This window comes from Aspergillus viridinutans (genome assembly GCF_018404265.1).
Source record: "Aspergillus viridinutans IFM 47045 DNA, scaffold_3, whole genome shotgun sequence".
In the NCBI taxonomy this organism is placed as follows: domain Eukaryota; kingdom Fungi; phylum Ascomycota; class Eurotiomycetes; order Eurotiales; family Aspergillaceae; genus Aspergillus; species Aspergillus viridinutans.
In genome coordinates this window covers 2,850,235-2,871,650 of record NW_025091219.1, presented here as the reverse complement: position 1 = coordinate 2,871,650, position 21,416 = coordinate 2,850,235, and the positions used below count along the sequence as shown (strand labels likewise).

General features: G+C 51.2%; 6 protein-coding genes across 6 annotated transcripts; 2 read left to right on the top strand and 4 right to left on the bottom strand.

The window, feature by feature from the left end:
* Window positions 1–7: 7 nt before the first annotated feature.
* Aspvir_005917 (TDT family transporter) lies at window positions 8–1,393 on the bottom strand (the record flags this gene model as incomplete). The annotated part of the gene is made up of 5 exons (XM_043269127.1): window positions 8–157; window positions 205–490; window positions 535–831; window positions 879–1,247; window positions 1,305–1,393. The coding sequence occupies 5 exons, from the start codon at window positions 1,391–1,393 to the stop codon at window positions 8–10; spliced, it is 1,191 nt and encodes a 396-aa protein (XP_043125062.1).
* A 385-nt stretch (window positions 1,394–1,778) lies between these two features.
* Aspvir_005916 (intradiol ring-cleavage dioxygenase) lies at window positions 1,779–2,891 on the bottom strand (the record flags this gene model as incomplete). The annotated part of the gene is made up of 1 exon (XM_043269126.1): window positions 1,779–2,891. One exon carries the CDS (start codon window positions 2,889–2,891, stop codon window positions 1,779–1,781), a length of 1,113 nt encoding a protein of 370 aa, XP_043125061.1.
* Window positions 2,892–5,258: 2,367 nt separating this feature from the next.
* Aspvir_005915 (uncharacterized protein) lies at window positions 5,259–5,977 on the bottom strand (the record flags this gene model as incomplete). The annotated part of the gene is made up of 3 exons (XM_043269125.1): window positions 5,259–5,394; window positions 5,464–5,549; window positions 5,603–5,977. 3 exons carry the CDS (start codon window positions 5,975–5,977, stop codon window positions 5,259–5,261), a joined length of 597 nt encoding a protein of 198 aa, XP_043125060.1.
* A 3,129-nt stretch (window positions 5,978–9,106) lies between these two features.
* On the top strand, window positions 9,107–10,994 carry Aspvir_005914 (putative cytochrome P450 monooxygenase; the record flags this gene model as incomplete). Its single annotated transcript, XM_043269124.1, has 8 exons — window positions 9,107–9,124; window positions 9,189–9,281; window positions 9,331–9,400; window positions 9,467–9,859; window positions 9,924–10,092; window positions 10,146–10,250; window positions 10,302–10,569; window positions 10,662–10,994. 8 exons carry the CDS (start codon window positions 9,107–9,109, stop codon window positions 10,992–10,994), a joined length of 1,449 nt encoding a protein of 482 aa, XP_043125059.1.
* A 93-nt stretch (window positions 10,995–11,087) lies between these two features.
* Aspvir_005913 (uncharacterized protein) lies at window positions 11,088–16,329 on the bottom strand (the record flags this gene model as incomplete). Its single annotated transcript, XM_043269123.1, has 7 exons — window positions 11,088–12,416; window positions 12,470–13,166; window positions 13,424–13,519; window positions 13,922–14,053; window positions 14,107–15,077; window positions 15,129–15,705; window positions 15,761–16,329. The coding sequence occupies 7 exons, from the start codon at window positions 16,327–16,329 to the stop codon at window positions 11,088–11,090; spliced, it is 4,371 nt and encodes a 1,456-aa protein (XP_043125058.1).
* A 1,572-nt stretch (window positions 16,330–17,901) lies between these two features.
* Window positions 17,902–19,453, top strand: Aspvir_005912 (histidine phosphatase family protein; the record flags this gene model as incomplete). Its single annotated transcript, XM_043269122.1, has 3 exons — window positions 17,902–18,291; window positions 18,341–19,245; window positions 19,300–19,453. 3 exons carry the CDS (start codon window positions 17,902–17,904, stop codon window positions 19,451–19,453), a joined length of 1,449 nt encoding a protein of 482 aa, XP_043125057.1.
* Between the last annotated feature and the right edge of the window lie 1,963 nt (window positions 19,454–21,416).

The following is a 21,416-nucleotide window of genomic DNA, read 5'->3' as shown; positions in this document are numbered from 1 at the left end:
GCTTATATCATGCCTGGCGAATAGAAGCTTCTGCTGGATCCTCCTTGCTCTTTAGATTCTGCAGACAAGGTGCGTAGAAGAGACTCCCTTGCCATGCGCCGTGCAGCGTCCGGGCGGCTACAACCAGCCACAGGAGGATGACGGCCACACTGAGTATCTGTCTAATTTAGTATTTAAAGTTACTAAAGGGTGATTTATGCTTACCATTCCAAAAATCTTAAAAAACATCAAATCCAGCTGCTCACCCAGCAGGAGGGTGTTGGCCGCATACACGCCCAGCGGAAAGGTGAATCCCCACCAGCCCATATTGAATGGAAACGGGGACGCGTGATAGATTGTCGCCAGGGCAAAGACAAGCCATATTAGCCCGAAACTCCACATAAGCAGCGAGATGAACAGCCCCAAGGTGTACGCGACCGATCCCGCCACGGGGTCGATCACATCGTAAGTCTCGACAAGTTTGCGCAGAACTTTTCCAAGATACAAAATCCTATCTCGTCAGATTTAGTTGTATAACGTGGAATAACGGCTTACCCAAATCCCCCGAATCCCAGCGGCCCCAGCGGCAAGAAACAACTGACAATCGTCTCCCGGGAAGGGAGCTTATGTACCGCCAAGCGCTGGTAGTATATTACCAAAATGGTCATCGCGAGAGGCATCCCCATACCCCAGAGAATATACGATGCAAGCACAGTGCCCATAGCATGCTGCGTATCTGGCAAGATCTCAGCAACCTCCGCCCCGGTCCCTGCCGCAACGATCGTCGCCGCGATGGGGAGAAGCTGCAGCGCGGTGATGCGTTCAAGCGACGTAATATACGTTTGCGAGATCCTATCATCGTTAGCCTGTTTTATCGCATAAGCAGTCGCTAGAAATACAGAATAAAAGACAGCGACACCGTCACTGTCGCAGCCGCCACCGCATCGACAATCCACAACACCCACGCCACCGTCCTCGTCCAGGCTCCCCAGGCCGGCACAACGACGAACACCCACATCTCGATCAGCGTCGCGAAACCCATCGGACAGGTCGCGAGGAAGAGCGAGTTCGTCGGGTCCTGGATCATCACTGCCCAGATCTCGGGGTACAGCGTGTACCGGAGGATGGACATGCAGAGTACTACGGCAAAGAGAACGACGTTGAGAATGAAGAAGACGATGGACACGTAGTGCAGGTATGTGTGTCCGAAAGGGATGATATGGAATAGAATGGCGACGATGCCGGTGCCCATTGTGGTGGAGAACCATCTGTGGATTGTCAGTGAGGTGTTGGGATGGTTATGCCAGCAGTATGAGCAGACTTACGACGGGCTGAAATTGCTGACCACGCGACGCCAGCCCGCGTGATATTTGAGGAAGCTTTTGCTTGGTGTTGGTTTGGGGCGAGATTCCATTTTGATAATTAGATAGTTACCGATATTGAAGATGTTGCACAAAATTCGTTAACGAAGTTGGAATGTGGTTACTGATTAACCTCGGCCGAGAACAAACCTTTCCGACGCGGATATAGCCGATGGTGGCGGACACTCCTTATGTCTCACTGAGTCAAGTTTGATGGTTCCAAGCATTGAGTATCAAATACTTTGGGCATTTAAAATTGATTGCAATACAAGTTCTGTACATAAATACAGGCACAAACAATTTCAGTTGCTGAGAGGGAGACTATTGCCAAACGAGTGACATCCTCTTAACTGTCAAGACACACAACTTCAACAAACGACAATTCGCACCTTTTGGGAGAGCAGTGGCGCCCTTATATATGTATCACACCCACCACGCTCAGAATCCGCCAGGGCCACCACCCATGCCACCAGAAGGGGCGCTGCCGCCGCTGCCAGGAGCAGTACCACTGCCACCTGAGCCACCTGAGCTACCAGACACTGCCTCACTGCCGCTGGAGGTGTAGACGAAGCTGTAGTTAGGCGTGTAGGTTGCTGTCAGGTCGACCGCCACAGTGACCCAGCCCAGCAATCCATCCTCCACACTGTCGCCGAGGAGGACGTAGTTGAACACCGGGTCCGAGGTGGTGCCAGACGTCTCGTCCGAGAACACGCGGTCCTCGGCGTTGGTGGTTTGCGCGACAGTGTTGGTGCTGTAGGGCGAGATAGCTTCTACCTCGTCGATGAGGGTCTGGTCCCAGAACAGCTGGCCGATATGGGGGACTGTGCCGCCGGTCAAAGTATTGTTGGAAAGCAAGGTAGCATTCTGATGGGCGATGATGTGGTGGTGAGTGGTTCTGCCTGAGTAGTGGCCGGGGAAGAGCGTGTTGAAAGATACCACACCATCCGAATCCGTCTTGGCGATACCACGCAAGAAGGTCTCTTCCAGGATGGAGGTGTCCGCGCTGTTACCGTTGCCATTGCCGCTCACGCCAGAGTACACACCGGTTGCGTTGCAGCTCCAGGTGTCAATGTACAGGCCCTCGACGGCCTGGCAGGTGCTGACATCGACGAACTGAATATCCAGCACAACGGGGACCCCGGCCTGGTCCTCGATGATGTCCGAGCGGATCAGCTCTCCACTAACCCAAAAGGGGCCCGTCTCGCCCTCGGGGTTGAGAACGCAGGTGCCAGTGCTGCTGAAAATTTCCGTCTCATCGGTCGAGGTCGTATAGTCGGCCGAGGACAGGTGAGAGGTGTTGAGCACGTCGTCGGTGTCACGAACGGCTAGCTTACGGCGCCGGTACTCGTTGGCGAGCTTCGCACGGCGAGCAATGGCGCGCGCATTGAGACCACTCTCATCGAAAGAGCGCGCACACAGCGAAAGACCGCGACGGACGTGCGACTTGAACGCCAGCAGCTCTTTAGATGCCCGCTTCTCCTCGTGGCCAGGATGAGCGGACACCAGGGAGGCTCCGAGTAGACAAAGAGAAAGAACTTGCTTGAGCTGCATCTTGAGGTTTCAGTGATGATATGACCCGCAAGGTATCTGGAGGATCGTGTAGCGAAGAATCATGGACAGTCGGCGGACTGCGAGCCCTTTATATAGACGAGCAGCTGCCATGTCGCAGAGTGATACACGTACTTCCCATAGAGACGAGACAGAGTCCATCATGAATCGTCTTCCTGTTGGTCGCTATTCCAACCCCGGCTCGACGCGTCAAGTGCTAGGCTTCTAGCAGTAACATCGTCCGAATAATGACAAGCCCCGGGCCATCTAATGCATACCCGTTGCTTCTTCCAATGCCGAGAAAAGCCAATACAGGGATCTGCTCATTCACCGGAGCGGCAGAAGTATCATGGTGAAGATACTCCGCTGTGCCAAGACAGGGAGTCGTCAGTGGGTGACGAATACGTCTGTTTAGCCTGCATGTCCACAACGGAAAGATCTGCGCACTGGTGGAAAATAGAGGAGCTTAATCAACGTCCAGCCAGTCATCAGCAAGCTGATTCTACTGCCGTGACAGTCTGCTTAATGATCTGCATCCATTAGCAGAAGGATCCAATCATCGTCTAGCCATTATTATCACCCAGGGGATTGATCAGATGTGCCTGACGATGACCTCGACGCCCCATCAAACGAGCGAAGGTTACAGCCATCTCATCAAGCCAGTACATGTGGCCGAGGCAATGTGACAGACAAACTAGCTGGAAGCATCTGGTCAGAGTACAGATATGTGCGGCAGACTCAGCGCAGGTGTAGGAGAAATCACATCAAATAATAGCCAAAGCAGGCCTCTGTAATGAGGCATACGAATGCTGCCAACTGAGCATCCACTGTGCTTCTCCTGCCGCGCTATGCATGCTCGATTGACTCGCAATTCTCCATACTCTGCATGGCTGTTTCGGAAGACATCCGCTGCGACATGAGGATAACTCCAGGTCTATTCCCCAAATACGCCGCGAGTACAAAGTAATACCCCGCTCATTAACGTGGAAGTTAGTTTCTAGTGTCCTCATCCATTACGCGCAATCAGCCACATGCAGAGCCATTTTCAGGTCTAGACGTGGACACTGCGCCGCTACATGTCTTCACGGTCATCGGGACGAATCACATTCTGGTCGATATTAAGCCACCACAAGGTGTGGATAATCCTTCATCTTCGGGCGTAGTCGTTTGTCAAATGATAATCCTCCCATTCGCCGGAGACTCCATGCATGAAACGGTGCTCCCGGCTTCCTTCCGCTTCGGCTAAGCAGCAGAGCCAACGTCCCTATAGAGACGGACGCATCTACTTGTGGAACAGTTGGTCAGGAAGTCTTCGTTCAGGTTGGAATGGAGATTCCGTCATCCTTTTCTCACACTCATCGATTCTGTCCGACGATTCGCTCAGCTCACGACCTGCTTCTGTGGGGAAGACAAGGGCCAACAATGCAGTAAATCGGAGAATGGACACAGATTCCATCCACTGTTCCATTACCCGATTGACCATCACAATAGCATCCAGCAGCTCGCTTGCCGGTGTGCGCCTGTATCCGAAATGCGGTTCTCGTTGATAGGGAGCCTGCTGTACTCAAACTTCACGAATGACAGTTAACATAAAAGGACAGGGATTCGCTTCGAGTACTTCATTTCCAACGTAGAGAATTAGCGTCAGCATCACGAGCAGTCGAGATTGGTGGAAAAGGCCTGACCATCGGCTGTTTGGAAGGAAAAAAGTCGATACACAATAACGGCGTCCTTGTCCCAAACTTGAGCTTACGAGCATCGATCTAACCCTCCACAATCCCCAAGTGAGCAAGTATCTTTGAAAATATTTGCCGGGAACGGAAAATGTGTACCTCATTAAACTGCGCCAGGATGAATGGTGTGTACACTATTATACTTATCAGGAGTGGCGATGGCACGGGAGTACGGCCGTAAACTCCGTTTCAGGATAGCAATATGGGTTGGCATGGCTAAAATTTCTTTCTGCATTATCGTTCAAGTCTCAAGTAATGCGTGAGGTTGATACGACGAATGCATCAATGTTCAGAGTGGCCGTACGTGACCGTGGTAGATTCTGGCAGTAGGTATTGGAAGCGAAGTGAGTTGTTGGGCTTTAGCAGGGCAGAATACAGACGGCCTCAGGCAGTTCAATCGCGTGGTACGCACAAGGTCGGGTTGCCTCCCTCTGCTGCTGCTCTAAGCAACTTCTTCTACTGAGAAGCACCTTTAATCTACTTCACTTGATCATCCGGGCATGCACTCCTTCATTCGATATATGAGAGGATATAATGTTTACTGATAAATGCCTTTCGAATACTTCAAGCTTGAACTACGACGTCTGTCCATTTACACTTCAAGAAAGCAATATAGATACGGACAAGAACCGCTTACTCACACGACCGGCCATCCGCTGGAGAAATTAATCGTATTCCATCCGAAGAGCTTCTGGCTGTCTGCATAGCCAATTGTGGTATCGGCATAATGGTAGTAAAGGATAGGGCCAAGGCTTGGGTCAGTGAAGACACCTCTGTGAGTGAAGAATTAGCACTTTGATGCTTTTTACTGATGGATCGAAATGTGATGAGAAGAGACATACTGTCCACCAGGTCCATATACAGTTCCGTGACTTTCGAGGACAACCGTGCCGCCGCCATTCGTGCAAGCAACACCGCTAGCGTCAACCTGAGACAATATCAGCTTTACAATATGCGAGGTCTTTTCCTGTCTTTACTTACGAAATTACCAGTCGCTGAGGTGGACCGGCAGACTTTGATCTTATATTCTTGTCCGGATGCCGGCATGGATGTGTCATAGCCACAGCAGATTCCGGCAGAATAAAAGAGGTAGTAGTAACTGCCATACTTATACAAGAACGATCCTTCGACGGCATGGGTCCCTGAGGGGTTATAGGCGATATTATAGGACGAGGACGCCACGGCCGTTGCGGCCGAGTTCATCGGTGCCTGGTAGATGTCATGCCAGAAGGAGCCAAAATTCATGTAATAGGTTCCGCCGTCGTTGAAGAGGTTGCCATCAATCGCATTGTATGGCTTTGAGGAGCTGGATTGGATACCTGTCGATCCATGGTCGGTCCATGAGTTCAAGTCCATGGTTGAGGATGTTGCAAGACCGATGGCAGAGGATTGGGATCCAAAGGTCGAAACTGAATAATACACATGATAGAGGCCGTTGACGAGACATCCGGTGCCTACGTAGTTCGAGTCAGACTTTACCCCCAGAGGGATGCCGCAGCAAACTGCTGGGTAGGCTTTGACTTATAGGCAGAGGACACGGGGATGGTCAGACGAGGGATTCCGACTGAGTCAAATCAAGAGAGACGGTGTCAACTGAGGAATTACTAACCCAAAGATCGTCGTTTCCATCCAGGTTGATCGACGACCCACTCGGTAATACGGAGCCTAGCACAGTCCATGGACCTTGAATGGAAGAGGATGACGCATAGGAGATCTTATTGCCAGTAGAGAATCGAAAGTACTTGCCGTCAGACTGTCTTCGAATCAGGCCAGGATCATGAACGTTACAAGCTCCAGAACATGACCCCGGGTTGGCATAGCCATGGACCAATGCTACCAGGCAGGACGCTACAGCCACAAAAGCTGAGGAAGGCATGGCTACTGAGCGAGCTCAAGTCGGTCCCATGATGGTGGGAAAGAAGCATGATACGAGGGACCAGCACTTGCTATATATATGCGTGCGAATCGACCAATGGCACAGCTGACGGGATTATAAAGCACAAATGAACTATTTGTGCAAACCATTTGTCCGTTTTCTGCTCCGGTGGGAAGATCTCCTCACATTGAGCTCAATAAGGCTGTCACACTCGTCAAGATGAGCGGATGGTGGAGGCTTATACTAATGTCAGGCGCTGAGTTTCACCTTTCCCCTGCTCCGCGTCAGCAGTCGCTGAGTACTAGAAAGTCGATCATTGCCCTTGATGATCTCCATCCTATGCCGCCAGCATCCACAATGATTCCGATTTGTTGAGTTGTATGCATTACTTGGTCTGTGTCGTTCTAGCATGCTAATCCTAGCAAATCAGCCGACATCTCCACGCTGCAGCCGGCACTCTGCAGCGCACAAATTTCCCCGAGTTGCGGAGAAAATGCGGGGTGATTACAGCGATTCTTCGTCCTGCTCTCTCATCAGAAGTCCCTCACAATGCAGCATGTCGGTAAAACGCGCTTGGCTCGTGATTTACCAAGTAACCGGAGTGTTTTGACTTACTTAGTCCGAGCCGCCACGGTCGTAGTTGTTGCGTCCACCAGCCACAGGAGGAGTTGCTGTTTCGGCTGTTTCAGCACCAGCTGCAGTACGAAGTAGATATCCACCAATCCGACAGTCCTTGCGAGTTGCCGGGCTGCCGGTAATTCACCCGGATTATATGATGCTATCACGCAGTATTTTGGATGGGCACAAAATGACAGATCGCCAGTGGACTCGGCTTCTGCATTTGGAGTACATGCCATCAATGAACTCACCTCTCACAACCAACGGTCCCAAACAACAATGACCTACCAGACTGCTAGAAGAGAGAGATTTGCAACATCCTGGGCCTCTTGGCAGGGGAATGTGTCAGTCTGCCGAACACAGATCCGCCGGGCTGCGGGCCTTTGGCTAGCGTATTTCCCCCACCAAATGGTCTGTTTTGTCTGGACTCTGGCCTGTCTCCTCGCACTGGGCAAGACAATCTTACCGGAGTTGCACGGGAAATAGATGTGGAATGTCGAGTCCCGCCTCGAAATTTCTTCTACTTGGAGGATGAGGACGTTCGACGTGATAAGGTCGCGAGCAAAGTCCCTGGTGCTGCTGTATAAGCACGTTTTCATTTCTTCTTTGCTTGACAGGTGAGAGACTTGAGTGCTCCTCTGGTCATACAAAGTGACATGTCCTATCGGCGTGTTTGATTTGAGACCAGCAGGTCGTGCGAAAGTAAATTCCTTCTCTTTGTTCTCTTCTCACTCGTCAAGGTGTTCGAGATCATCACGTTGAGTTCGATGTGTCCGGTTCGGTCATAGGTTCGGATCGCAAGACAAACAGTACTTGAAATCTAATTTCGAACCTCGCTCGCGAGAAGTTGCCTGAATCGCCAAAGGTCTATGCTTCGATCAGTGCGCGATCCTATGCTCGGGCGCAATTCTACACTCCGTTGAAGGAATGTGGATGGCAGACGAGGGTCGGAAATAGAAATGAGACATGGGCTCCCAGACCTCTTGGTTGAGTTTGACGGGCAGGCAACAAAGGAACAAAGCAACAAATACCGCAATGCGAGTGACGAAAGAGATCTTGCAAGCCGCGAGAGCACTTTCGAGTTGATCCGCAAGGTGCCTCTGACTATTTCAGTTCATTACTTTCCGGCCCTGCCAGCCACTCCAAAACAACATGCGTAAGTCGTCCGCTGATGTGTCAAGATGTGACCGAGACAATATTGCGGAAATGCTTCAGCAATATGACTAGTTTTGTCGTCGGTTCAATAGTCTGGACCTATCTGAAGAGCGTTCGAACACACAATGCGGAGTGATAACAATGCAGCTCGATCTCCCAGCTCGGGTTATCCCTTGATGCGCAATCTCATCTCCTTCCTTCTCCCATCCCTACGATGAAACGCAGGTACAATTTCGCCGCGGCGATGATCATAAGCCGCCCCTTGCAGTCCCAGAATTCTTCCCAGCCCATCTTTTACCAACTTTATTCCAGTGGAAATCCCAACTTTGCAAAATGAGGCATCGACCAGACAGATTGACCTTGCACGGGGTGTATGAACACCACACTAAGGCCTCCGAGCCACCTCCTGACGAGTCTCCCAGCTTGCAGCAAGATGAAACCCTTCCTCCAGCAAATATCCCGTGCATTCCATGCCCATCACAATCAGCCCAAGGCATAAGCTTCCTCACCCCTTGCTCCAACGTGGTATGCCAATGCGTATTCGCTCTCGTTTTAGAAGACTTTCAGCGCAGGTCTGGCGTTACATGATACAATCCTGCTATGTGGTGTGGACGAGATCCAATGAATCAACTTTGCCCGTGCATGTATACTCTAGTCGGCCGCGTGCGCACCCCCTTGGCCACATCCCTTCCTCCGTCCTACTTCCGGTAGATATGGAGAGATAAAAAAAAAAGGGTCTGCACCGATTGCCAGAATCGCCCACTAGACGGAGATAGGAAGCAATTTGTGCTTTCTAACCAATTTCCGCAATAACTGGGTTCCAGTTCTCTGTCATTATGGAGGCTGTGATTGTGGTAAGATTCTCTTCCTTCTCACATTAGATGGGCGGTTTTGTACTAAGGAGTCGTCTCGCTGTAGGCATCGGTTCTTTGCGTTGCCTATGCCGTGTACTACGTATATTCCGATGCGTTGGCTGAAGTACCGGGGCCCCGATTAGCGAAACTATGCCCAGTGAGCATGTCCCATGCAGCGCCGTCAAGGTCAGAATTGACAGAAATAGTCATGGTTAATTCGTGTTCTTTGGTCGAACAAACTCAATCAAGGCATACGGGAGCAGCACCAGAGGCATGGTAAGCCGTCGATGCCCTTTCCACCTATCTCTTACACCCGCTCGGATAAACTGACCGGGTTAAAAGGCGACGTCGTACGCCTCGGACCAAGTGAACTCTCCTTCTGCTCCATCAGCGCCCACGAGACCATCTATAACACAAACAGCGCTTCCTTCATCACATATGGATCTTTCCAGTCGGCTGTGGAGGGTCTCTGCCCACCGGGCGTCACCTTCGTAAGCCATCACAGCCCAGCAGAGCAGAAAGAGTTGCGGAGAGTCTTCCAACCAGCCATCCGTCTCGCAGTCGCGGGAGGTATGGAGGGCCACCACGAGAGACGATTCAGCGAGCTCGTGGCCGGGTTGAACATCAAACCTGGCGTGCCCATGTGTGTTAATCTCACCGGGCTCCTGGAGAAGTTGGAATGGGGCCTTATAGGCGACTTGGGACTGGGATATTCCGTTCCGGAACGGCTCAAAGGTATCATCATGTGAAGACTATCCATCTCATCCCTACATGCTAACCAGGTGTGGTTCCTGGACAGATAACTGGATCACCCAAAAAACTCACCAAAATCTGATCGGGGTTGCCTTCGCGCTGGGTACGTTCCTTCTGAGCCGGCGCGGGCTCAAGGTGCTCGTCGACAGCTTTGGTCCTCTGTGGATACCGAAATACCTTGAACCGGCACACCTATTTGATGTTGCACTGAAGCAGTATGTCTGAAGGCCGGGCCCACTGATATCCCACGACTGACAGACGGACACAGGCGAGCCGAAGGCAAGAACACGTTCGTTTCCCAAGCAATACCATATAAGAACGACAAGTACCCGCACTTGACCAAACAGATGTCCAGCAACGTCACTGGCCTGATGTGAGCCGCGATCCTCTCTAGTCATGGAACAAAAGTGCTAAAGGTTCTCAGTTATGCCGCTTTCGAAACATCCGAGTCCTCCACCCGAGCAATCCTATGCGCTCTCATGCGAGATCCTGTGCGCTACCGCACTCTACAACAGGAGATCCGGTCAAACTGCTCTGCCAGCAAGCCCATCACCGACAGCCAACTAGTAGGGCTTCTGTACCTTACTGCCTGCATAAACGAGGGACTGCGACTCTGGCCCGGACTGAACGGGCAATTCACGAGTCGGGTTTCGACAGGCGCGGTGGTAGACGGGGTCTATGTTCCCCCTGGAGTACGTCGCATGCATTCCTCCCCTGTCGTGTTTCTTCTTGTTCTCATGCCGTTTTACCTCGGACCCCGCAACTGACAGGATTCGACGAGTAGTGCTTAGTCTCGGCGGATCTGTACACTCTTCAGCGCCACCCAAGGTATTGGCACGAACCGGACACCTTCAAGCCTGAACGCTGGTTGGACCCCAAGAATCCAGACGAAATGCGCGCCTTCCGGCCGTTCTCCGCGGGGCCCCGCTCGTGCCCGGGCCGGCAGATCGCGCTGCAGAAGCTTCGGCTCACGCTCGCCAAATTCATGTTCTTGTTCGATATGCAGCTTGTCAATCCCCATTTCGAGTGGGACCGAGATGTGCCGTCGGGTCTTTTGTGGAGCTCGGTTGAGGTCATGGTGCGGATGACGCTTCTGGAACAGCCAGTGGAAGCTTGAGTCCGGTATAGTTGTATCACAGTAATAGCACATAGATTTGTTGCCGTCTAGGCTTGAAGTATGAAAGCATATGATGGCATGAGCCTGCTCATGCTATAATAATCCAGCCATTACCCTCGTCAACGGCTCATCCTCCGCTTGAAAGGCATCAAACCCTTCCGTCGCGGCATCAGGTATCAGTCCCCCATCACTCACTCCCCCATTCCCCATCCTCGTATCGAAATAAAATCCGCCCGCCATCTCAAAGAAACTCGTCAGGTCCTCACAGCTTGTCTCGTCCGCAAGAACCGTCGTCGGAGACGTCATGGAGCTCAAGTAAGCAGACGCCTGGCGCTGCGGCGTTGGGCCACCCGACATGGGCCTCTGAGTATATGGTGGCTCGGCATGACTCCCCATCGACAGCGGGGTGCCCGTAGCACCCAGTCCAAGAGGAGTTCGACGATCCGTCCCGTTCTTCTGCACTGGCTCCTTGGGCCTCTGCGCCCCGAGATTCAACCAGATCATCTTCAAGCTCTTTATGATTTTCTGTAAGCGGCGGGAGGTGCGCGCGCGTGTCGACGACCGCCGCACCATGTCAACGGCTGCGTAGAACTCGGGCCGACAAACTTGGCTGAACCGCGCGGGGGCGTGCAGGACCGCCAGAAACAGCGCCGCCAATGCCGAGATGAGGAAGTAATTAAAGGGTTCCGGGCGCTGGAAGTAGAGCGGCGACACGCGGGAGAAGAAATCGAGCATGTGGACTGTGTTTTTGGCTGTTTCGACGGCGGTCGAGGCGCCGGGGACGTTTGTTTCGATACTCTCACTGCTGAGGAGGTTCTGGCGGTAGACGAGGATGCGGAGTTGGTTTGCCTGAAGGGCGATGAGAACTTGGAGCATCATCATGCTGTCGGCTTGCGTGTGCGATTGGGACTGGGGTTGTGGAGTGGCTGTAACTGCGGCAGCGCGGCCGGCGCGCTCAGACCGGGTTGGCAACTGGGCCGGGTCGAAGCGTAGCTCTGGAGGAATGGACTGGATCCGTTGCTGGACTTGGAAGTCGAGGTAGGCGCAGTAGTCTGCTATTGCGGCTCGGGGCCGATTGCGCCAGCCCACGACTAGGCCCCAGATCTTGGTGCTCAGACGCGCGTAATGGATCATGCAGGTGAGATACGGGGTGCTTGTTCCGGGTTCGGGTAGATTGGTGTCCATGTCTGAATCCTGGATGGCGAAGGGCAGGCCCGTGCCGAAGGACCATTTGCGGCCGAGCACGTAAATGCACCAGAACAGCCGGCTGGCGTATTCGCATTGCAGCTCACCGGGGAACACGCCACCGGTCTTTTGCCAGGTCTCCTGGCAGTGTAGGCCCAGTTGCATTGATCCTCGCACCGCCATGCCGATAAGCCGCCAGGAAATGACTTCGTCGTCACGATAGGAATGGAAGATGGACTGTCTCATCAGCAGCCACTCAAAGATATATCAGGCAGAACTGACGGAAATACCAGCAAAGTCAAAATGAGCAACTCCTTCATATCCACCTCCGGGACCTTGAGCCGCGTCGCAAACCGATCCTCCACGCTATCCGCCAGCAACGCCGCCCTCTCACTGCGGCCATGCGACTCGGCTAACAACGCCGTCGCTAGTAGAATCTTCAGGACCTCGATATCCCTCGCGAAGAACCACTCCTGATCCAGCGTAGCCGGTGAGCTCGCCACCGCTCCGTCCTTATCCCGGAAGTATTCGGCAATATACGCACGCACGCTTTGCAGATCGACGCAAGGGTACATCAACCCAACCGTATCCTCGTACACGCCGACGAGACGGAGCGCCTCAGCAGAACCTAGACACCCCAGCGGATCGTCAGAAGGAATGTCGTCTCGGAGCGGGGGCGCCGGACTCTGCACCGCCGTCGAGACGAGGTCATCGCTGCTGTCGAAGTCCTCGGGATGCCGTTGGCGCGCGGTCAGGCCAAACTCTGCACTCGTGGGACCGACGTAGGACGGTGACTGCGGGCGGTTCATAATGCGGTGGAGTCCTGCGGTCGTTGACGAGGAGGACACGGTTGAGATAACCGTGGAAGTATTGTTTGTCGTTGAAGGGGAGGCTGATTCAAGTTGTCGCAGGCGAGCGGACATGGCTCGCATCTCGCGTTGCAGGGCCTCGATCTGACGGTCAACGGTACTCAGTCGGGTCGAGAAACTGATCATTGTCAATTTATATCATTCAATAACGCCGATGCAGCCGACCTTTCATCGTGGGCCTGCACCTCTGGTGACGAAATTGTTCTGTTGCTGAGTGCATGTGTGGTGGGAACATAGATGCATTGAACATTGTCGCGGGCGCAACGCGAACAGACCGTCTCTCCGCTACATTTCAGTTTCCGCCGCTTACACTCATTGTTGTGTCCATCATTATCAGACGAAATATCACAATGAGGTCAAGACGGTGGGACTTACCATGCTACCTGTGTGTACTTGGCTCGTTTCTTGCTCTGAGGCTGCCCCGGAATGTCGGCACCGCGCTTGGGGGATTCCGAGCCCATAATCTGGCGCCTTAGCCGCTGTAACTGGTTTGGTTTCAAGATCTTTACCGCATCGGGACATTAGAAAATCGACACCGATGGAATCAAAATGGGCTGATACTTGCAGTATGGTTGAAATAATATCAGGTGGACGAAGAATCGGTGGGTAAGAGGAAGAAACACACTTCCGCATCTCGAGCGGACAGCGGAATTGATGCGTATTCGATGTGAGCCTGAGGCATCATTGCCCATTGATAAAATGGGAATTTCTCAAACTCGCGAGTCGCTTCATCTTATCAATTCAGCTGATTCCTCAATTAATAAATTTTTATTTACAGAGAATCAACCACAGGGTCTTTCCATGACTTGCTGATCAAATATACGGTCTTACAAATGTCGTGAATCATAATCCTCATCCAACAATCTCCATCACAACTGAGCATCACGGCAACATTCCTTTTGTACGACTCTCGACGACGCATCCCTGCTCGAGGGCACATCCAAAGAGGGATTCGCCGTGAAGAAATCCGCCGGCTTAATCATTAATTGGAATATCTCAACAGGCCTATTGACCGTTAGCACCGAGATACTGATTGAAAGGGGCGAAACGTTGCCCACATTACCGGCCAATCCTCTACACGAGGATTGTGCGTGATACCAAAGGTACTCCAGACCACCACATCCGTATCAACCACGGATTCGCCTCGTTTGACAGCGTCGGCCACACCATCCACCTCCTGCTGGCTCTGAAGCGTGTATCGACCTCCCGCATACAGCTCACCATCACGATGCTTTGTCACCCACACGTGGTGTTGTGCAAACTGCGCGCGCTTGGCTTGGACGGAGTTGGGATCCGCCAGTAACCGCTGGGTCGCCAGCGGAATGAACTTGTAACCGACAGGGTGGCCGCTGATGGGGTTCTTCTTATGGGGGTTGATCATCTTGATGGTACGGTTCAGTTCCGGAGCGGCGTCGAGGTAGCAAGCGCGCTCAAGCGTCTGTTGAGTGACCTTGTAGAAGTTACCCTTTGGGTTGGTAATGTCGTTCATGGGGACCGGGTGGGATTCCTCAACCACGACGGAATTATTTGGTCCGTCAATTGCCGGGTCCATACGGACACAGAAGATGTGCTGATGGTTCTGCGCCAAGACACCTCCGCTAACTACGTTACCGTAATCGCTGACCTTGCCCGGATCGATGTTGACGACGTTCAGAATGCCTGTCGCGCGGGACTCGACTGTAATGCCGCCAGATTGATCGAACTTGTAGGCGAAGATGTACTCGTAGTTTGCCAGCGTAATAATGAATTGCACGACCAGTTCGCGGTTCCGGGTGACCACAGCACGGCCTGTCCTCCAGTTGGAGTGCTTCCAACCGATGCCATTGTCCTGTTCGTGCAGGCATATGGCATTGGGCAATTTCTTCGCACTACCGTCGGGCCCTGTAAGTACAGCATCAAAATATTTGATCACACCCAGGCAGTCACAGCCAAGAGAAAGGTTGTTGGCCATGTTACCACCGCCACCATCGCCAAAGTCGAAAGCCTGTTTGCGGTGGAAGGGAGGACGAGGGTCTGCATAGGGAACAGTCTAAATTTTGATCAGTCAAATTGCTGAATAATCCCTGTGAAAACAACCTACCATCTCGCTGATAGCCAGTCGGTGCATCACGCTACGATCATCGTACCAGACATCATGGATAGTCGCACCCTCACGAGGATTAAAACCAACACGGAAACGCCACTTCTGCCACTCGACCAAGGACTCGTTTGTGACGCGGAAAGAAGGGCCCTCGGGCTGCACGACGTTCAGAGGCTTCAGATCCTGCCGTGTGCCTTCTGGCAGAAGCTCCGGCACGTAGTCGGAAGCCTTGCAGTGCCCGATAATATCACGCTTGAAGGTTTGCTCGGTCAAACCATCTCCCTTGCCACCGGTGGCCGGACGATCAACCCGAATGATTTCTTGGGTGTGCGCATCCATCACAGGGATCAATGGCAGAGGGTAAGAGTAGAAGTTCGCATCCAGGTTATTCTTGCTCTTGTCGGTAGCAAAACAGAGACCCTGAAAGTACCGCCGATTCTCATCAGTGTTGTCCAATCCACCATAGGGCCACGGCTCAATTGTGACCTCAAATCCCGGCGGCAGGTCAAAATCTTCCAAGGCTTTCTTGAATAAGGGAGAGGTAAAACATCGCTCAACGAGGTTCTCGAATTCGCTCCTGCAACATGTCATTAGCAGGTATCCGCTTTTCTGAGACGTGTATTTCAACGCACATAGTAATAGAAGCATGGTGTTGCTTTCCAACAATGTGGTGCTTGACACGCTTGCGCGCGACCACATCGACAACGGATTCATGGAAGGAGGGGACACGGTCGGCGCCAATGACATCGTATTGGCATGTAGCGAGACGGGGAGGTCGAGGTGTGGTCGGGCTCAGACGGCCAGCGTGCTCAAGAGCTAAGAAGTCGCGGAGCTGGCCCTTGGGAGGTTCTGACAGGTAGATCTCGCGGAAGTCAATGACGGTGTTGGGATGCTCTGCAATGACGACATCGCGTGCAAGGTTAGTCTCCGCTTCGGAGAGGATTGCTAGAGGGTGAGGAGCCATGTCAGGAGGTATCAAATGATGGAAAGGTGAAGGATTAAGGATGCAGCAGCGAAGTTGAAGCCATTTTGTACCACCTGGGCGTATTTCTTGCCTGATTTGGATGTGAGGGGAGTCCAGAGGATGTCGGAGCCTCGGAACATCGGAATCGCTTTCATGGCGGAAGCTTTCCGGGTCCTCTGTTGTGGTTGGTCGAGGAGGCCGGGGGTGGATGACGCCACCCGGGGAACGCCTAACCATTTTTGATATATGACTCGCGATCAGGCCGTTGCACCTGTCAACATGCCAACAGTTAAGCGAGAGATGCTCAGATGGATTGAAGCCGGTTGAGATATTACCACTAGAATTGAGTCAATTGACAGATGATGGTTTTGTTCCTTTGGAAAATTTCAAATTCTACAATAGCAATTAGGGCTAGATTAAGAGTGGTCCTCCGGCCATCCGAGGTACACAACAACATGCCTTATACTTCAAGGGACATTGTCAACGAATTAGCACAGATCTCAAAGATCTCTGCATCCGACACCAAACTAGCTTCATTCATGAATACATATCATGAAGTAGGCTGGAATGCCTATTCCAGTCTTGGTTTTACCCTCATGGGCCTTTCCCAACAGTGTGCTTCCTGCTAGTTTTTAGTCTTCTTAACATTCCAGGCTCCCAGCCATCAGGAAATCAGGAAATCACGATTCTAGAGGGCTAAAGTTTTGCACACCAAGCCACATGATATGCAAGAAGTTGGAGTAATTCACCAGAAACATAGGCATATAAGAGATATTATGGGCATGATAAGTAGTTTAATAAGTATTAAATACTCAAATAATGCATGCACAGGAGACTTCTTGGTGCTTAAAAACTTCTATGGGCAGTATTATCCCCCGGAGCAACTGCCTAGACTTGAAGATATCTGTTAAATAACACATATTGACAGATCCTATAATGAATTAGTCTTGTTTGAAATGTCCTGAACGTATTGGACTGGTTAGATGGGACAGCAGGGACTTATGGCTTAGTCACGTTGGTCTTCTAACTATTGATACCTTTAATCTACTAGTTAATATACAAAGAAATAACAGGCTGATCCTAATGGGCATGTTTGAATAGGATTCTATGAAGACATGTTGGTTGAATATCACCCGCAGCCTGTATAATAGAATGCCTTCTAGTAGAGTGCTCAACCTAGTACGTACTAAATCACCACAGCGGTCCACTATGGTTATAGTAGCAATTATATAGCCACAGGAAATTACTTAGATGGGCTATATTCTGCTTGCCTCTATCCATGGTCGATGACAGAGGCAGCTATAGTGGGCGGGAAGAGGCATTGAGGAGGAGAATTGCAGTAAGAAAGATGGGTATGAAAATTAGTATTACTGACAGACTAATAATGATTCAGTCAAATACCAAAGAATAAATGTCCTACTTGCATTCTCTGCTCACTGCGGGGTGCTTTCCTGGTGCCTTATAGATATGTGCTCAGCCAACTATATATCAACAACTTCTAATGTCCGCTTTCAAAACTTCTGCTTAGCCCACATTAGTAGCTTTTTCTGTACCGTTTATTTAGAATATGTTACATTGAGGGACTATAATTCTTGATTTTTTGGCCATAATAATAATGTCCAACCGATTGCAAGCCTCTGAGAACATGGCTTAATTATTGTTTGTGTTGGCTGCACCACGTGGAAGATATAGCATTTTTAGTGGTCGCAGATCATCTAACAGAGTTGTGTTTCCCACTTCAACTTGGCCCTCAGCAACAACTAAAGGATCCTTCGATCTTTTTGGAACGCGACAGCTCAAGTATAAATAATGCGAATATGGAGTGTCTACCATGACCAGGCCGTCTCACTCTACGAAACTCTAGTCAACATGCTATCATTAGGCTTGACGCTTTTGTTCTCAGGGACGGCAACCCTCGCCTTCCGTGACACCTTCTATCCCCCTCTGAACCACACCACATTCATCACTAACACCTCCTACGGCACTTATGGCGGTATCTACACTGCTCCCGCTGACAGTCCTAGCTCACCGTCCGCCGGTGATGTCTACAATTACTGTTCCATGCCTCATCCGCGGGGGGAGACCTACTCCTTGCCGCCCCCTGTTGCAAATCATTCCATCAAGGCCAAGCTGGTATACCTTGAATACTTGCAGCGCCACCAACGGCGGACTCCTTACAACATCCTTCCTGGAGGAGAGGTAATTCACTTTTTTCTAACTCTGCCGATCGATCGCTAACACCGTCCAGGATCAAGAATACAACTGTGACAACATCGATCCGCATGTCTACGCCGCCCCAGCTTCGCAGCACCCGTCCCCAGTCGCTGTCTATGGTCAAACCTACTCAGATTCGTCCAACCCATATCTTACGACCTACGTTAATGGGTCCTGTCAGTACCCCCAACTCACTCTGGGCGGCTTCCTTGACGGCTACCAGCACGGCCGTGATCTCCAGGCCGTCTACGGCCGCCAGCTAGGCCTGATCCCCTCAACCCCAGACCAGAAGAAAGTCTGGTTCCGCTCCAGCTCCTCGGCACTGACGCAGGGCTCCGCCGGCGCCGTCCTACGCGGCATCTGGCCAGAGTACCACGAACCCATCCCAGTGCACCAGCAAGCTTCCGCCGTTGACACAGTCAACAGCGGCTTCCCGTGCTCCGCGCGCAACACCCTCCTATCCGCGATTCGATCTACTGCCGAATGGAACGAGCATCTCACAGTCACGCAGGCCCTCCGTGACAGTCTCGCAACCATGTTCGACGCGCAGGACCAGTCCGCCTGGACTTCGAATTTCGACCACTTCGCGGACAATTTCCAGGCCCGCCTGTGTAACGGGTACAGACTGCCATGCCGCGTCCAGGACCGGACGCAGTGCGTAACCACGGCCCAAGCGGACGAGGTCTTCCGCGCCGGTGACTGGGAGTATAATTACTTGTGGCGGCGGAGCGCGAATGCGACGCGGTACATCCAGGTCATTGAGGGTCTGTTTATTGGGGAGATAGTACGGAAGCTCGAGGCAGTTGCGGAAGGTGCATCGAAGCTGGCGTATAGCCATAACTTTGTGCATGATGGGGATATCTCCCCAGTTCTGGGGGCGTTGGGGATCAAAGTGATGCGGTGGCCAGGGATGGGCTCGAACACCGCTTTTGAGGTTTGGTAAGTTTGCCACCTCATTTACTTGAGTCTCGTATCGGTTTCTGACGAAAGCAGGAAAACGTCGACTTCGGAATACTTTGCCCGTGTCCTGTACAGCGGCCACGCCATTGAAACGATTCACGGGCGGCTGGACTGGATCCCACTGTCGACATTGCTGGATATCCTACGCCCTTTTATCCCGGGAGATATAAAATCCATGTGTAATTAAACCAGACGCAGATAGGCAGCCATATATCTTGGATAATACACCTTCACTCCTCACAACAGTAGCAATAATGCCCGTCCGAACAGCACTGTGGAAACTCCCCATGACAGCAAACAGCATGCGAGCACGGCGGCGAGCAGCGGTAGCAATCTAGCATTCATTTAGTTGCATCGATCATTCGTCGGTTGCTCCAACGTACGGTTCTCGTCAATCCGTAGAACGGTCTGTTCTAAGTTCAAGGCAGGTGTTTTCTTTGCGTCTATGGGAGCCATCTTTATTTCTCCTGTATAGTCCAATAAATACCGGTTTATAATCCAGAGGATGGTGATCTTACGTGCACATATGTGGTGTTCTGCCTGGACGGCGAAAAGGTACAGGAACGTCGTGGAGATGTAGATAGGCCTCATTATGAGAATAGATAAGTGTCTCTCTCCCTCAAGTCAAGAAACAGAGAGTACTGGATTTATGTATGTATTGAGGGACGTGGTTCTGTGCTCAGATGAGATTGTCATCTGCCACTGTACATATTGGTGTCATATGGCGGGCTGGATTTACATCAGCTGATCACTTAACAATCGACGGTTTGGAACAATTAGGAAGAACAGATTAATCCTACAGACAAGTATTACGAGATTCCTGCATAATACCAGACAGAATATCAGACAAAGGTGTATGTGTCTTGATTCTGCTCATAAGATGGCAATCATTACATTATCTAAACGAACAGTGAGAATGATGATATTCAAAGATGACAGAAGCTCCTCCGATGACCTGGCTACCTACACATTGTAAGGTGCCAATATGCTAGTATATCTTCAAAAAGCTGCTTCAGTCGCCCATCGTATTTTGCTTTGCGAGTGTCCCCCTTCGTTGTACAATAGCTGCCGCATTGGCTTTCCGACATCAACTCAGTTATGCGACCATCTTCTATTGTCAGATCGAGATATGCTGCCACAGCATTGTAAACAATGCACTTGGAAATCCCAAATTTAGGTAAGAAACACCAGAAGGAACCGGTCGGTCCTGCAGCTGTCGTGCAAGGCGACGGGCAGTGGATACCGCGCCTTACTCTTGTCAGGCAGGGGTGTTAAAACGCGTGATTCTTGCCCCTGCTCGCTTAGAACAGATAAAAACTCCTGATGGTAATTTTTTTAGCCTTCCAACTCTTCTTCAAATTATCGAGGCTACAGTCTGCTAGCGAAAGTGGCGAGTGACGCATATCAAGCGGCCTGGAACACGCCCACTCGAGATCAATTATAGCCCTCATATGCCATTCCTCGTCCACGAATTGTTGCTTGGGTGAAGGTCCATAAGACCAAGGAAAAGGGTTCCTTGCCTATGTTCTTTGTGGGTGAACTGTAAATTAATGGTTCCCATAGACGTTAGCACAGCGACTTGGAACTATCCATCTTCATCAAAGATGACCGATTTTGGTAAGTGTTCAACCCGAGCGACATTGGAACGAAGACGCTGAAACTTCCTTGTTTTCAATTCGAAAAGTCTGCTGAATGGCAGCTCTGGAAACTGCTCAATCAGAGGTAGCTGCTCGCGAGTTCCTCAATTTCATGCGGGCATGATATAAGCAAAACATGAATTCTAATCTACTATCTACTATCTACTATTATCATAAGGCAATAAGGGTGGGTCCCGGCTTAATAATCGCTTAATAATCAGCTGTAATTCAGTCCCAAAATTGCCTCTTTTGGTTTAGCTTCTTCCTTTGGTTTAGCTTCCTTTGGTTTACAGCCATGCTTACGCGCCTGCTTCCCCCTTCTTGCAACTGTATAATTTTTCTATATGCTCTCCTGCACTCCCATTAAGATATTGATACTAGATGATGATTTGATGATTTGATATCCCTACTAGATAAGAATTCAACAATCGACATCAATACTAGAATCCTAGATGATATTTAATATTAATAATAGATGGCATTTGATATCCCTACTAGATAACAACTCAATAT